Here is an 18,635-nt window from a genome sequence, read left to right as displayed (position 1 = left end):
TTGAGCTGGTTGACACACCTATACCTCCGAGGCATTCCACTCGGGCTAGGAACACACCTGAGTTTTATTATGGTTGTCATATTACTACGAAAGGTGATAAATTTATCAGTGATAGTACACTGGTAAATTTGGATGAACCTAGCAGTGTTAAGGAAGCCATGGTAGGCCCGGAGTCTGCTAAATGGAAGGAGGCTATGGACAGCGAGATACAGTCCATGTATGACAATAAAGTGTGGAACTTGGTTAACAATGTGTCGGGCCGTAAGACAGTCGGGTGCAAATGGATCTTCAAGAAGAAGACCGACATAGAAGGTAAAGTGCACACTTATAAGGCTCGACTGGTTGCGAAGGGTTTTACTCAGACTCAGGGTATTGATTATGATGAAACCTTCTCACTGGTAGCTAAGATTAAGTGTATTAGGATTATGCTGGCCATTGCTACATTTCATGATTATGAAATATGGCAAATGGATGTCAAAACCGCTTTTCTTAATGGAAAGTTGGCTGAGGATGTGTACATGAATCAGCCAGAGGGTTTTGTCAGTGCGGAATACCTAATAGAGTGTACAAGCTTGAGAAATCTATTTATGGATTAAAACAAGCATCTCGTAGCTGGAATCTTTGCTTCGATGAGAAGGTCAAAGAGTTTGGGTTCTCGAGAAGCGAAGATGAGTCCTACGTGTATATCAGAGCTAGTGGGAGTATAGTTAGCTTTTTGGTACTGTATGTGGATGACATACTGCTTATAGGAAATGACATCCCAACTTTGCAGGAGGTTAAGTCCTGGCTTGGGAAGTGCTTTGCTATGAAGGACCTAAGGGAAGCTGCCTATATCCTATGGATAAGGATACTAAGAGAAAGGAGTAAAAGACTAATTGGACTTAGTCAGAGTACCTGTTTGGATAAAGTGTTGAAAAGATTCAACATGCAGAATTCCAAGAAAGGAGATTTACCGATCCAAAGCAATGCCAAGCTGAGTAAGACTCAGAGTCCGAGTATAGAGGCAGAGATAGCTTAGATGAGACAATTACCGTATGCTTCCGCTGTTGGCTCGATCATGTATGCTATGACTTGTACCCGACCTGATGTGGCCTTTGCTTTGAGCATGGTCAGCAGATATCAGGGGAACCCTGGCAAGGCTCATTGGACCGCGGTAAGGAATATTCTCAAGTACCTGCGAAGGACTAAGGATTGTATCCTTACCCTTGGTGGGAGTGATGACTTGAGAGTATTGGGGTATAGTGATGCTAGTTTTCAGACTGATAGGGATAACTTCCGCTCTCAGTCAGGCTGGGTCTTTACCCTAAATGGAGGGGCAATATCTTGGAAGAGTTCCAAGCAGGAGACAGTGGCTGATTCGACTTGTGAATCAGAGTACATAGCAACAAAGGAAGCAATATGGTTGAAGAACTTCATCGGAGACCTTGGAGTTGTACTAGCTGTTAAAGAGCCTATGGAAATTTTCTGTGACAGCAATAGTACGGTTGCTTTAGCTAAAGAGCCGAGAGATCATGGGAGATCCCGACACATTAACAAAAAATATCACTTCATAAGACACAAGATAGAAGAAGGACTCCTCGTGGCAAAGAGGATATCGTCAGATGAGAACCCTATGGATCCCCTTACGAAGGGACTGACAAGGGTTAAGCATTTTCAGCATGCGAGGCGCATCGGGATGAGGGACGATATTAGTTTTACAGATTAGATAGATTTTCTGAAACTTGTAAAATGTAATCGACATTTGATGATGAATAAAATTGTGATTTATCTATGAGTAAGGTGTTGCTATCATTATATATTATTTACGATTGTTTCAGCTTTGCATGTTTTGACTTCTAGAATAATTAATTTATTCAAACCTCCACAATCGGTCATACGTCGGAAGTAGGTATGAATCAAGATTGTCATGAATTGGATTTGTAGATGGCTAAAAGTGTTTAGACATAGCAATGGTTGCTACAACATTCATGAATGCTCATAAGTTATGAGTATTGGAATAAACCCACGCTCACTTGTATCACTTCATGGAATTTATCTCGAGTGATCGTGAGACGATAATATCATATAAGTCTTCAAACCTAGAGATGTGACTTATTACCTATGAGTTGGTTGTGCATTGATTGCACATAAACGCATCAGTAACTTGATGTTATAAAACGTGCATTTGTGTATAATTCAACAAGTAGTAGAACAAGCATATGAGTCGAAGTTTATCTGTTCCTTCTAGAAATATAAGCGATATCTGGGCCCCTCGATGATATTGTGTTGACCCATGTACCGGGCCCGGTCAGAACTAAATTGATGTGTTCGATTAAGTTCTTTGTCAAACAAATCAGAAATCGGGAAACAACTGCCAGAGAATAAGCAAGACATAGTTCCATGTGTTTGTCCGGCTGATATCATAAGAACAGAGGATTATATGATCACTTATCTTAAAATGGCGCTTCATAGTTCAACAGAGTTTTCGAGAGCTACGATTGCCGGTTGGTTCCTGAAGTAATATAGGAAAATACAGTTATTAGACTTATCCAAGTAGTCTGTTGGATAAGGTGTCTAAGTCCATAACTTATTTGGTATATACTTGACCCGACATGGTCCATTTGGGTTGCACTTCACCCGAACTATTTATGGATAATTTTATGAGAGTTATAAACATATGTTTATTAATATATTGTAAGTTATAATATATTAATATAAAGTTATGTTATTTAATTAGTCTTAGTCTTAAATTAATTATGAATTAATTTAGAGATTTAAAGGAAGACTAATTAAATTGTGGGTTATTGTATTTTATATGGTGTGGGCTAACACTCATTTGTAAATGGGCTAGGCTTATATGGAAGTCCATGGATGATCCATGGAGCTTTTAACCCATGGATCCTTGGAAAATGAAAGGTCATGGGTTATTAGGGTTTCACCCTAACCATGCACACTATATAAGCATGCTTATGTTGCATGAAATAGCCACTAGTGTGTGTGTGTGTGTGTTTGTGTGTGGCCGAATTTCTAAGTGTGTATACACTCTCTCAAAGTTTTCCAAGTGTTTGTGGTGATTTGTGATTTCCATTTGAGGCTTTCATACTATTGGTGCTTGGCTCTCAAACTCCAAGGAATCAAACTCATCAAAACATATGTAATCTCATCTAATACTTTTATGTTTAAAAGTACCCCATGCCATGTTAGATAAGTTATGAACCTTGGAAAATTATTATTTTGCATGTATTTAGACAAACATAGATCCAAGGTTTATTAGGGTTTCATGCACACTTAGGAAGTGTTAGATTGCTCAAAACCCAATAATCTCAACAATTTGCTCCTAAATCCGATGAAGGCATCTTCTTAGGCTATCCAAACAATAAGATTGTATATCATGTTCTGATCAAACGTACGAGGTTAATAGTTGAAAGCTTTGATGTAAGTTTGACGATTCCTATGTCCGCAGTGCTGCTCCCTCCTTTGAAACAAAATCAATTCTTGAATATGATATTTCTGAGACTTCGGGTCCTCTAAATATAGTTGAAGTCAACTATGATGATCTTTTTGATCCTAAAGAGACTGCCAAGTTATCCGAAGTTCTGGTCTCTCCGCAAGCTCAATTACAACATGCTGAAGTATTTGGGCCTACGCCTTCTGATGGTGTGTCGTTAGATACTTCCACCTTGCCGGTTGAGGGGGGAAAACTCCACTCCCGAGCATACTACAACCATCGAGGTTCTAGTACTAACTGAAGCAGCTCCGTCCATCCGTAGGGTATCTCAACCATCAAATGTATCGTCTGACTCTGATGATGAAAACATAGAAACTATTGATACCAGATCTAATCCAAGAATTGTGACTCTCCCATCAATCCATGGAGAACATCCTTCAATCCCGGAAGGAATACCATCCGAAGCCTAGGGGGAACCATTTCATTCTACCGTAGCACCAACAATTCAAGACAACTTCGCAGGCTCAGCAGGCTATTCTCAAGTTCAGGGGGAGCCGTCGTTCCCTATTTCCGAATCCTCTGACATTGAAGATATTCCTTCTACCGCAACTGTTGATCATCTTCAACCACATCTTCATGTTTGGACGAAAGACCATCCACCTGGTCAGATCATTGGTAATCCATCCGCAGGCATTCAAACCAGATCTTCACAAGACTTATCTGATCACTTCCACTTTTTAGCATTCATGTCCTTGGTTAAACCTCAATCAATCAGAGAAGCCTTACTAGAGCCTGACTGGATATCTGCGATGCAGGAAGAACTAGCAGAATTTGAATGAAACAATGTGTGAGAACTGATTCCAAAACCGCAAGGTCACACCATTGTTGGCACCCGATGGGTGTATAAGAACAAGCTCGATGAATCCGTATCTATAGTCAGAAACAAGGCCAAACTAGTTGAAAAAGGCTATAGTTAACTCGAAGGTGTTGACTATGATGAAACGTATGCTCCGGTAGCTTGAATGGAGGCTATCCGAATCTTTCTTGCATACGCAGCTCACAAAAACATCAAAGTTCATCAAATGGATGTTAAGAGTGCATTTCTTAATGGGGAACTAAAGGAAGAGGTTTACCTTCAGCAACCTCCAGGCTTTGAAAGTGTAGAATTTCCTTATTACTGCTACAAACTCAAAAAAGCAGTCTACGGCTTGAAGCAAGCCCCAAGAGCGTGGTACGAGACTCTCTCTGAATTCCTTGTCTCGTCCGGATTTAAAAGAGGATTAATTGATCCCACTTTATTTAGAAGAGCAAAGTGTGAACACCTGATGCTTGTACAAATATATGTGGATGATATAATCTTCGGTTCCACAGATCAGAGGATGGTGGATGATTTTTCTAGGCTCATGACCAACAAATTTCAGATGAGCATGAATAGAGAGATTAACTTCTTTCTAGGACTCCAAGTTAAATAGATTCCTCAAGGAATCTTCATCCATCAAGAAAAGTATACCTCTGAACTGATAAAGAAATACTCAATGGATAACTGCTCTTCAGCTAAGGCACCCATGGCATTCGGCTATAAGATCTCCGCTGACCCCTCCGAAGAACCTGTTGATCACAAGACCTATAGAGGCTTCATTGGGTCTCTCATGTATCTCACTGCTAATCGACCAGATATAGTGCTTGCAACGGGTGTATGCACAAGGTATCAGGCTGATCTAAAAATGTCTCACATGACCGCAACCAAACAAATTCTTCGATACCTAAAAGGAAGCAACTCTCTTGGCCTATGGTATCCTACAGGAAATGACTTTAGTCTTCAAGCATTTACTGATGCTAATCATGCTGGTTGCAAGCTGGATAGGAAAACCACCTCTGGTGGATGTCAATTCTTGGGTGGAAGATTAGTCAGTTGGTCCTCGAGAAAACAAAGTTGTGCCGCAGAAGCTGAATATGTGGCTGCTGCCAGCTGTTGCTCACAAGTGTTATGGATGAAAACACAAATAATGGACTATGGGTACAGAATGCTGCGGATACCAATCTACTGCGACTCTGAGAGTGCCATAGTGATTTCTCGCAATCCTATCCATCACTCAAAGGCCAATCATATTGAACTTCGGTATCACTTCATCAAAGACCACATTCTAAAAGGTAACATTGAACTCATCTCTGTCACTACACATGAAGAGATTGCTGATATGCTTACAAAGGCACTTGACTCTACCAATCTTAATGCATTCTTACAAATGTTAGGAATGATGAATCCGAACCCTCAATTCTTCCAGAATTGATAGCTACCGCGGACCATTCATGGTCTCCATTGCGGTTCTAAATGAAAGATATTTATAATAAATGGTTTTGGGATATCCTGTGTACTGTAGTCGTATACTGCAACCATATATTATACTTACCTGTCATTGGTCTTTTGTTTGTTATTACTAATATCTTTTTCAAGTGTTCTTCTCAGTTTCTCCTACCGTGATCATTCGCAATGGCAAAGGATCCATTTGTAGTGATGAGTTCATCCGCAACATCATTTTCTTAAAATAAATAATAATAAAAAAAAAAAAAAAACTCTTTCAAAAAAATAAACCATAGTATGGTATTTAATGACTCTTCATTAAATAAAACATTAAATAAAAAAAAACATTCCTTGAGAAACTATCATCTTTCTTTTTCTTAAAAAACCTTTGTGTCAGACCTATATTAGGCATGATGACAAAAAAGATTGGTTTTCCATCAACACATCTCAACCCTGTCCTTTCCTCTACCCAGAACGTCCCATCAGTTACAACCTCCACTCCCTATCCACACGACGTAATGTCGCACGTCTGACTTTTCATTAAATGCTACCCCTTTTTAGAAAATCCTCAAAATCTTTTAGAAACCGTTTCGATTTTATGTGGCTAAGATTAAATCTTAATCCATGAGATCCCCCCCCCCCCCCCCAAAACGACCCTTAGTTTTTTTTACCTAGGGTAAATTCCTTTTACAGTTCATCCTCTACCCTATATAAACCCTTCGTCTTCTCCATTGACACTTTACACTTTCAGAACCCTCAAACTCTCAAAAAAAACTCACTACAATCACAGCTTCTCTAATTCTCAGACACTTTCAATCTTCTACAATGGTGAAATCAAATGTATCAAAGAAACCAGCTAAGCCCTCTGGATCTCAAAGCTCCAACCCCGCAGACTCTCCCACAAATGCTTCAAATAATTTCCGAGCAATCTTCGATGATCATTCCTCATACAATGCCCCACTCAAGTTGATGATCAAGTTCTTAAAGAATCATCCATTGTATGGTCCATTCGATGCTTTCACAGACGTGGTTCCATTGTCTACACTCTTTAAATGCGCCCTTTCTACGTATCGACCACTCAACAACCTCTAAGAATTTCATCTCAACCTTGTTGACGATTCACTGGTTATACTGTCAAAAGAGAAGTTTCTCAACACCATTAATCTTTTGATTCACCCATCCTGTAACACCGTAAATTTCAAAACAAATTTTTCAAATTTTTATAAAACATAATTCATTTAATATTCAAAAAACAACCACATTTAATTATCCAATTCAAGTAAATACAAAATCCCAAGATCTCAAATCATAACTCCCATGCGTGTGTACTGATCAAGTCGGCGCCTTCCCGCGATCGTCACTAGTACCTGAAACAAATAACATCAAACACTGTAAGCACAAAGCTTAGTGAGTTCCCCAAAATACCACATATAACACATATTAGCCACTCGAGGCTATAACTCTGTGGGTCCGTGCACCCAAACTCTGTGAACCCTCAGGTTCTACCTCTGTAAACATGCACAGCATAAATCACATAGAAATAATGCAGTACAACACATAACATACATAGCATACAAATACTCTATCACACAACTCTGGTTACCTACTCAAGGTAAAGTATAGTGAGAAGACTCACCTCGCGTGTCTCGGTAAGTCGTAAATCTTGAAATCACTAGTGCTCGATCTCCCGAGCTATAGTCCTCCTCTAGATCGATGATCTAAGCTTCAAATCCATAGTATAGAAACCTCCTTTGCTCCCTCTTGTCTAGAACCTCCTCCTTTGCTAAATAACACACACAAGGTCAAGAAATGTTTCCTTTCTCTCTGAAAACATTCAAGCACTCAAGGGTTTCTCTCTAAGGGTTGGGTGAGCACAAATGACGGCCATAAGGCCCTTTAAATAGGTCTCAAACCCCGGAAATTAGGATTTCACCACACAGCATGGACTCGCCGAGTCCACTCTTGGACTCGCCGAGTTCAGACGCGAACCCGTGCCCAAAACCGCGATCCTACTCGGCGAGTTTGAGCTCCAACTCGCCGAGTCCACTCACAATTTTCCAAAAATAAGCCAAAATAAATACCTGGAAATTCCGGGCTGTTACAATTCTCCCCCACTAGAATTAGACTTCGCCCTCGAAGTCTCACTCTGCAAATAACTCTGAATGCTGCTCTCGCATCTCACGCTCCGGTTCCCACGTCATCTCGGACCCCTTCCGATGCTGCCACTGAACCAAGACCAAAGGTACCTCCTTGTTCCTCAGAACTTTGGTTTTCCGATCTCTGATGGCCACTGGTCTCTCAGCATAATTCAGGCTCGCATCAACCTGAATATCATCTAATGGAACCACTGCCGACTCATCGGCTATACACTTCCGCAATTACGACACATGGAAAGTATCGTGAATCTGCCCCAACTCTGCTGGCAAATCCAAGCGATAGGCTACCCTGCCTACCCTCACGACTACCCGAAATGGTCCGATATATCGGGGCCCCAACTTGCCCCTCTTCCTGAATCGGATCACTCCCTTCCAAGGAGAGACCTTCAGGAGCACAAAATCACCGACCTGGAACTCAAGTTCAGACCGGCGTCTGTCCGCATAACTCTTCTGTCGACTCTGAGCAGTCAGTAACCTTTGTCTGACCTGCTGGATCTGCTCTGTCGTCTGAAGCACTATCTTAGTGTTTCCCATAACGCGCTGCCCGACTTCTCCCCAGCAAATGGGGGTCCGACACCTCCTCCCGTACAACAGCTCAAAGGGTGGCATACCGATTCTCGAATGATGGCTGTTGTTGTAAGAAAACTCGGCCAACGGCAAATACGTATCCCAACTTCCCCCGAAATCCAATACACATGCTTGGAGCATGTCCTCGAGGGTCTGAATCGTCCGCTCACTCTGTCCGTCTGTTTGGGGGTGATATGCGGTACTAAAATGCAGCCTAGTACCCAACTCCTCATGGAACTTCTTCCAGAACCTAGAAGTGAAACGCACATCCCGGTCGGAGACAATCGAGATCGGCACCCCATGCCGAGATACCACTTCCCTCACATATATCTCTGCTAACTTCTCTACGGAAGAACTCTCACTGATGGTAAGGAAGTGAGCGCTCTTCGTCAACCTATCCACAATCACCCAAATTGCATCAACTCCCTGAGCAGTCCTTGGCAATTTGGTGATGAAATTCATGGTGATTTGTTCCCACTTCCATTCGGGAACCTCCAATGGCTGCAACTTACCATGCAGTCTCTGATGTTCGGCCTTAACCTTACGGCAGGTTAAGCACCTCTCAATGAACCACGCAACATCTCTCTTCATACAGGGCCACTAATACTCCTTCCTCAAATCCAAATACATCTTAGTGGCCCAGGATGGATCGAGAATTTCGACCGATGAGCCTCTTCCATCAAAATGGCACACGCACCTGCCATGAGCGGTACCCAAATACGCCCCTGAAAAGTCATAAGCCCCCCGACCATCGGTAACGAACTCCGATACTAATCCAACAACTCGCTCTCTCTTTTGGTTTTCCGACCTCACTGCCTCAGCCTGTGCTCCTCGAATGGTGTCCAACACCGGAGTCATCACGGTCAAACGCAAACATACACCCCGCAACGGGGCACTCTCCGCCCGACGACTCAGGGCGTCGGCTACCACATTAGCCTTGCCCGGATGGTACAGGATCTCACAATCATAATCCTTAACCACATCCAACCACCTCATCTGCCGCATATTTAGGTTGGGCTGATCCATCAAATACTTCAGACTCTAATGGTCCGTGTATATCGTACACCGAACCCCATACAGATAATGGCGCCAAATCTTGAGGGCGAACACCACTGCCCCCAACTCTAGGTCATGGGTGGGATACCTCATCTCATGAGGCTTCAACTGCCTCGATGCATATGCTATCACATGCCCTCTCTGCATCAGCACCGCTCCCAACCCCAAAATCGATGCGTCACAGTATACAACAAAGTCCTCCATTCCCTCCGAGAGGGCTAACACCGGGGCCTCGCATAACCTTTGGCGAAGCGTCTCAAAGGAGGCCTGCTGCTCGGGGCCCCATGAAAAAGCAACACCCTTCCGGGTCAACCTAGTGAGTGGCACTGCGATCTTAGAGAAATCCCTGATAAATCTCCGATAATAACCGGCCAACCCTAGAAAACTCCTGATCTCGGAGGGTGACCTCGGCACCTCCCAACTCATCACTGCCTCCACTTTGGCCGGATCGACCAATATCCCATCCTGGTTAAGATATCCTAGGAACTGGACCTCTCGCAACCAAAAATCACACTTGGAGAATTTGGCATAAAGCCTCTCCGATCTCAGAACTCCGAGGATCTCCCTCAAATGCCCCTCGTGCTGCTCCCTAGATCTCGAATATACCAAACTGTCATCAATAAATACGATCACCGACCGATCCAACATCGGCCTGCATACCCGGTTCATGAGATAGATGAACACTGCCGGAGCATTGGTGAGCCCGAAAGGCATCACCACAAACTCATAATGCCCATAACGCGTCCTAAACGCTGTCTTCTGGACGTCCTCATCTCGCACCCTCACCTGATGGTATCCAGACCTCAAATCGATCTTGGAGAACCAAGATGCTCCCTGCAACTGGTCGAACAAATCGTCGATCCTTAGCAACGGGTAACGGTTCTTGACCGTCAACTTGTTCAACTCCCGGTAATCAATGCATATCCGGTGTGAACCATCCTTCTTCTTTACAAACAGAATGGGTGCTCCCCACGGCGAGCTACTCGGCCGAATAAACCCTTTCCCCAACAGCTCCTGAAGTTGCGAGGATAACTCTTGCATCTCTGGAGGTGCAAGACGATAAGGCACCTTAATGATAGATGCGGCCCTCGGGACCAAATCAATACCAAACTCTACTTGCCTCACGGGAGGCACCCCCGGCAACTCCTCTGGAAAGACATCCGGGAACTCACGCACTATACGAACCTCCTCCACCGACCTCGGCCTCCTGGAATCAACCCGCGTATCTGACACGTACGCCACAAAACCCTTACAGCCCTGCTGTAGACACTTCCTCACCCTAGCGGCCGAACAAAATGCTGATCCAGAACGGGTACCCTAGCCGTACACTGTAAGAACTCCCCCACTAGGGTCTCGTATGGTTACTAGATGCCGCTCGCAGTCGATAACCGCACCGAACTTGCCCAACCAGTCCATGCCCACGATGACACAAACATCCCCCATGGCAATAAGAACCAAATCAATCGGGAACTCAACACCAAAAATCTCGAGTACGCACCCACGGATCACCTCCGTGGCATATATCGCCTTCTCGTCAGCTATGGAAACTCTCAGAGGCTGACCCAGCGCCTCGCGACTAACACTGATGTGCTGACTAAAAGCCAACGACACAAAGGACCGACTTGCACTGGAGTCAAATAATACCAAGGCAGGTACATAATTCACAAGAAAAGTACCTATGCATAACATAATATGAGCATAATATTTCAACGTTATAATAAATACACGAAAGAATACATACCAGCCATGACATCGGGCGCTGCGCGGACCTCCTCCGTGGTCAACTGAAACGCTCTCCCACATGCCCTCGGCACCTCGGCTTCACTGGCCCACTCCCGGTAGCTCTGATGGCAGCAGGGGCAGATCCTTGAGTTGCTCCCTGTGCTGATCCCCGCAACTGCAGACACTCTGCCTTCCGGTGTCCAGTCTGGTTGCAGTGAAAACATACTGCAAACCCCTTGGGGCAGTCCTTGGCCATATGCCCCTCCTTGCCACATTTGTAGCAAGATCCCGCTCTACACACTCCATCATGACCCTTGCCGCACTTTCCACAAGTGCGGCCCTTCTGTCTCCTTGATTTGGGATCAGCGGGCTTGGCCCATTTGGCTGCCGGCTGGAATTGAGCCGGTCGACGATCCCTCCCGTGAGACTCAGCTTCCTCCCTAGCCCGAGTCTCCAGCTCGATCTCCCTCTTCCGGGCATTTGCCTGAAGCTCAGCAAATGTCCGGTATGAGGAGTTCGCCATGAACTCCCGAATGTCTCGTCTCAAGATACTCAAATACCGACTCATACGTGCCTGCTCAGTGGACACGTGCTCAGGGCAGAACATCGCCCTCTCGTGAAACATCCTGTTAATCACCGTAACAGACTCAGTGCCCTGCTTGAGGGTTAGAAACTCCCGGGCCAAACGCTCCCTCTCCACCTGGGGAACGTACTCATCTCGGAACATGGCAGTGAACCTCTCCCAGGTCACTGCCGCAAGCTCAGCAGGCGAAAAAGTGTGCTGTGACAAACTTCCACCAGTCCTTCGCTCCCAAGCGAAGCTGGTTCAGCGCGAACCGTACTCTCAAATGCTCAGGAGATGATCAAGTGAAGAAACACCCCTCTATGTCAGAAATCCATCTCATAGCCGCCACCGGGTCCTGGGTCCCATCAAACTCCGGTGGTTTCGTGTTGCTGAACTCCCGGAACACCAACGCATCACCACCCTGCGGCCTAGCAGCAGCAACAGCTGCGGTGGCTGCCGCAACAGCAGCTTCAGAAAGAGTATCCTAACGCTCGTCAAAAGTCTCAATCAGCGCGGTCTTAATAGACCCGAACATCTCTGGTATCTCTTCCCTGATGACCGCAGCCACCTCCTCATGGATGATCTGTCGGATCTCCTCATCACTAACCCCGACACCCTCCGGCATATGACGTGTCCTCACCATGATCAACCTCGGAAATACAACATACGATAAATTAGAATTTGCTCGAGCATACTCACACTCGATAACCCATCCCTCCTTGATCCTTGGTATTCTGAAGATTCTTACTTGGACCGTGCACCGCCCCGGTGCTTTCAGTAGTATGGGCCCAATACTACTATCCACACCGTCTCAGTACACACCCCAAATCCTCCTCTTTGGATCCCAAACTCCAAGTACTCTATCACTCTCTAACAGATCTCTCATAAGCTCCTCGCTGCTACCTATTCGCTCTCAAGCATCTCATAGCAGCTCACATCTCCCTAGGCTAAGGCATCACAAATCAGGGCACTCTAGTCCTAATAAGAATACCTAGCCTACTCTAGCAAGAGAATACATCATATCAATTCCATAAACATATAATATAAGGGTATTTTGGGAAATCACCGTTCGGGCGCTGACTGATAGTACACACGTTTCTTCTTTGAATTTCTCTAAAAATCTTTTACTCTTAGAAAAGTTTAATTCTCTTTTGAAAATATTTCTCCAAATCCTCAGTTTGAGTTCAAATACTCCCGAAGGTGTACCCAAATCCCTCAAACCAAGGCTCTGATACCAAATTGTAACACCGTAAATTTCAAAACAAAATTTTCAAATTTTTATAAAACATAATTCATTTAATATTCAGAAAACAACCACATTTAATTATCCAATTCAAATAAATACAAAATCCCAAGATCTCAAATCATAACTCCCATATGTGTGTACTGATCAAGCCGGCGCCTTCCCGCGATCGTCACTAGTACGTGAAACAAATAACATCAAACACTGTAAGCACAAAGCTTAGTGAGTTCCCCAAAATACCACATATAACACATATTATCCACTCGAGGCTATAACTCTATGGGTCCGTGCACCCAAACTCTGTGAACCCTCAGGTTCTAACTCTGTAAACATGCACAGCATAAATCACATAGAAATAATGCAGTACAATACATAACATACATAGCATACAAATACTCTATCACACAACTCTGGTTACCTACTCAAGGTAAAGTATAGTGAGAAGACTCACCTCGCGTGTCTCGGTAAGTCGTAAATCCTGAAATCACTAGTGCTCGATCTCCCAATCTATAGTCCTCCTCTAGATCGATGATCTAAGCTTCAAATCCACAGTATAGCAACCTCCGTTGCTCCCTCTTGTCTAGAACCTCCTCCTTCTTTGCTAAATAACACACACAAGGTCAAGAAATGCTTCCTTTCTCTCTCAAAACGTTCAAGCACTCAAGGGTTTCTCTCTAAGGGTTGGGTGAGCACAAATGACGGCCATAAGGCGCTTTAAATAGGTCTCAAACCCCGGAAATTAGGGTTTCACCACACAGCGTGGACTCACCGAGTCCACTCTTGGACTCGCCGAGTCCGGACGCGAACCCGTGCCCAAAACCGCGATCCTACTCGGCGAGTTTGAGCTCCAACTCGCCGAGTCCACTTACAATTTTCCAAAAATAAGCCAAAATAAATACCTGGAAATTCCAGGCTGTTACAATTCTCCCCCACTAGAATTAGACTTCGCCCTCGAAGTCTCACTCTGCAAATAACTCCGGATGCTGCTCTCGCATCTCACGCTCCGGTTCCCACGTCATCTCGGACCCCTTCCGATGCTGCCACCGAACCAAGACCAAAGGTACCTCCTTGTTCCTCAGAACTTTATATTCGTTTACTATTTTGTTTTAGGTCAGAAAAAGATGAGGGTCGGTTAAGTTAAGTTTTTATAAACGAATTTTCGTGAAAATATTTTTTAAAATACAATGTTTTAAAAAATTTAGTTCAACTTGAAAATTATATACTCAAATGTTGGTTTGACTTACTAAATATAAGTTCTAAAAGTGCAATAAAAGCATTGGGACTATTGTATAAGTTCATGATATCATTAGAGCTTCTTCGGTATAAAGTCTAATAATATAAAAAAAAAAGTGATGTGTTTTAGTTTCTTTTATTTTCTTCCAATTTTTATTCTAAGTTCTTTTTAGGTTGTCTATATTTTTTCATTTTGTTTATAATGTTTAATTTTTTTATTACTTGAGGCAGGTAAGTTTTAAGCTTGGGGAGAATTGATTGGTGACATTTTATGTATCTTTTATATTAGCTTTATTAACATTTTGCATCATATTTTATTCTTTTTCATATGTATTAGTTTAAATAATATTCAGCTCATGTATTTCATATGAATTCATGTACTGCTCATGTTTTAGTGTTTATTTTAGGTAATTTGCAGTGGAGTGGTATTTTGAAAGTCTATGGAGCATATACGGAGCTTATCTGGAACCAAATCGCTAAAAAAAAGATCAAATATGGGATATGTCTCACCAAATACGGGTTGTTCTTCACTTACAAAAATTAACCATAAGATTTTTGATTTTTTAGGACGTTTCAAACTTCGGTCCTAAAGCACAGGTCATGTCTCCTAAGCACGTGTCATTCCTACGACTTGATCCCAGTTAGTGTCATTATTTTGGATATTTTAATCTGCGAAGCACAAGCACGGGTCGGGCTTCCCAAGCAATTTAAATTGTCTTAATTATTTTCCACTATTTCCTAGTTATCATTTGTCCTTTTAAAACATGTCAAATTATCACCAACAAAGATATCTAAGTTTCATCGCTTGAATAATCCATTAAACTTCCTTATCGGACTCTCTTTACCAGTACCATTAAGATGCTTATCCTAATAAATAAAAAACAGAACACATACACTAATGAAAAGTAAAGAAATGAAGTGTAAATATATCATATAGTTACCTCCTACTCCATTAAAATCATATCAATGTTGTTCAATTCTAACGCCTTCATGCATGTATATTGCCTCCATAAAGAAGAACAAAGTTGATTATTATGTTTCATATAAACAAAACACATAAATCAACAACTAATAAACTATAATGATGAATGGACATTAACAATATCAATAAAAACAAAACTGATTATGATGTTTTGTCTTAACTAATATTCACAAATCAACAATCAATAAACTACTACAATGATGAATGAACATAAACAAATCATTTGTTGCAAAGATTGTCCAAGATACATTATTTATACATGCAAAAGCAATTGGTTACCAAAGCAAGTGGAAGATCAAAAAGTGTCAATAAACGATCAAATACAACCCGTAACCGCAACCTATAAAAAAATCTCTCAAAATCAAATGACGGGTTGGAAAACAAATGCTTACCAGAGGTTGTTATAAGCAAATGAATGGTAACTAGAGTTGTTATGTTGCTTTGAAATGCGATGCTTCCGAAAATCAACAAAAGTCAACTTAAGTTATATAAGATATAGATTATGATTTTAAATTTATAATAATATATGTTAACAAATACATCTAATTCCAATCCATTTAAATTTATATATTTATCCAACTTGTTTAAAATTTGTATTTGTATTGTCTCAAAGAAGGAGGAGTGATTTTCTTATTAGAAATTATGATTAGCAACCGAGCTTTTCCCAATAAATGCTAAAGGGTATTGAGGTCGACTGAAAGTAAACCTAAAAATTTAATATTTAAGTAAGAGACATTAATGAAATCAATTTTAACCCAAAAAAATAACAAACAAAAGGGATAATTAGGATCAAAATGATTGAAAAGGAAGCAAACTTATAGGGGATTAAGTAGGTCACTCTCCATGAGAGACAATGACAATCCACTCATTTTTCATTTTGCTTTAGTTACATTTTTTTCACGTAATTATTAAGAATTAATTAATAACTGACAGATAAACTGGTTTCTATATAATTCGTGTTTAAACTTGGCTTTACTTAATATGCATAATTCATTGCATCTATATATTCGTTTACTATTTTTGTTTTAGTTTTGTATCTTACTGCTATACGAGTTAATAAGATACAAAATATAATTAGAGTAATATATATATATATATATATATATATATATATATATATATATATATATATATATATATATATATATATATATATATATATATCGAAAAAAAGATTAATAAAAGCTTTGTTAGTCATGATCTGAACTTTTAAAATCTGAAACTTTAAAGAAATCCAAATTTTTTTAAAGATTTAGAGGGCAATGGGAGGTAAAAAATGAGATTGCCGTATAAAATAGAAAGGGAGGTGAGAAAAAACTGCGCAAAAAAAAAATTAGATTATTTCAGGAACACCTTACCTTTTTCTAATTCGGATAAATTCATTTTCTTAAAAATAAATAGACTACTGATAATTAATAGACAAAAGTTGAGAGACTATCAAACACTATAAATCTAAAAAATAAAAAATCTTGCATCTTAATTGGAAAAAAAATTATAAAATACATGGTATTTGTCTATGGAATTAATTTCTAAATGTAATGGTTCACAAAATTATTTCTTATATTGTTTATGTTTCTGTCAAATCATCTATATATTTTCTTATTTATGATAAAGCTAAAAGATGAAACTTAGACAAGACTTATGCTTAATAGTTTATTTTTTTGTATCTATCAACAAAATTTCTTTAGAGCCACCTTCGAAGCTCTTTCTTTTCATCGGTGGTCTTTTTCTTCCTAAAAGTATTATTAAGTTGACATCCACGTCATTTTTGCATCATCAATGTATGTGTGTTTTTATAATTGCATGTGGACATGAAACTTGCATGTTAAGATTGTTAAGTTAGGTGTCCATATGACACTAAGTCAAAAGTCTAATATTTGGTAATATTACCATGTCTAAATATGATTAAAGAAACAATACACCAAATCTTCTTTGCAAGTTAAAAAAGTAAACTTGTGAAACTCATTTTTATAAATGTTGAATGACAATACTTTTTTTTAAATGAAAAATATTTTTTAGCTAGAAAACGTTGTTCAACAGGTCATCAATTGCCGATCTTGTTCTTGCAGAGAGAAAGATTGAATTTGAGTTAGGTTATAATATGGATGATAAATATATTGTATGGATGTAGGGATTAATATGAACCAATATCTTAATTAATTTAAAAATGTCATTTATATTTTTAATTAAAATTAATATATATATATATATATATATATATATATATATATATATATATATATATATATATATATATGTGTGTGTGTGTGTGTGTGTGTGTGTGATTGTAATTAAATCAAACCGATTTTATGGGTTACAAATAAAGTAGAGGTTGGCTAAATGGACACCCCATTTTACCATTTAGACATTTTATATATTTTTTAAGGTGTTTTTATTGGTTAAAATTGCATTGTTTTTTGAAAAAGATGATTAAAAATTGTTACCTATAGGTTAACTTTTGATAAAGATGTATATATGGTGTCTAAAGAGTATCTTAATAGGAACACACATAAAGTAACATCTCACATTCCCGTATAGGGTTGTGGTTTAAATCATTAAACGTTATTCAAAAAAAATGGAAAACTATTATCCGCATCACTAAGTTCAAAAGTATATATTTCATTCTTAATAAGTATCCCTTAATTATTGCACACCACAAAACCTTTCAAATCGGCATTTAAATCTATTTATGATTTTAAACAATCAAATATAATGTACCAAGAACAATCATGATTTTACGATGGTGTTGAATGAAGAATAGGGGTGCAAACGAGCCGAGTCGAGCCTGAGTCTGGCTCGGCTCGGCTCGGGCTCGTTTAAGTTCTAAAAGGCTCGAGCTCGAGCTCGGCTCGATTTGAGCTTCTTGTACTGAGTTTGGCTCGAGATCGTAAATAATTATACAAGCTCTACTCGGGCTCGGGCTCGGCTCGTTTTTTGTCTGACTTGCCTAAATAAGCTTAAGTTCAGCTCGAGCTCGTTAAGAAGCTCGTTTACTAATACCCTAAATTCCTAATCCGTAAATATGTTTTTATTTTTATATATAAAAAATAAGAAATTATATTATATAAAGGCTTGTTTAGGCTCACGAGTGAGAGGACCTTAGATCAAACAATTTATCAAACAATGACTATCAACAAGAACAACGAAGTTTCACAAAGAACTTTCACTAAGAATAATAATCTCACAAAGAGATTATTTAATGCACAAAGCGGCTATTAGGGTTTGTGAAAGACGACGTCTCACAAACTTGTACAAAAAGACTATATAGAACTAATCTAGGCAATCCCTACAAATCAGGGATATACCAGCTAACTAATAGACGATAACTATGGAAACAAGATAAGTACTAAATCTGTTACAAAATATTGAGTATGAAACTATA

The 18,635-nt window shown here is 40.4% G+C and overlaps 1 protein-coding gene across 1 annotated transcript; it reads left to right on the top strand.

The window, feature by feature from the left end:
* The first annotated feature begins 4,962 nt into the window (after nucleotides 1-4,962).
* LOC145040784 (putative mitochondrial protein AtMg00240) lies at nucleotides 4,963-17,335 on the top strand. Its single transcript, XM_078988680.1, has 2 exons — nucleotides 4,963-5,334; nucleotides 17,273-17,335. Exons 1-2 carry the CDS (start codon nucleotides 4,963-4,965, stop codon nucleotides 17,333-17,335), a joined length of 435 nt encoding a protein of 144 aa, XP_078844806.1.
* Nucleotides 17,336-18,635: the final 1,300 nt, after the last annotated feature.

This window comes from Lactuca saligna, chromosome 4 (assembly GCF_052625555.1).
Source record: "Lactuca saligna cultivar CGN05327 chromosome 4, ASM5262555v1, whole genome shotgun sequence".
Taxonomy (NCBI): Eukaryota; Viridiplantae; Streptophyta; class Magnoliopsida; order Asterales; family Asteraceae; genus Lactuca; species Lactuca saligna.
Note: the sequence above shows the minus strand (reverse complement) of the source record. Positions and strands in the feature narration are given on the sequence as shown.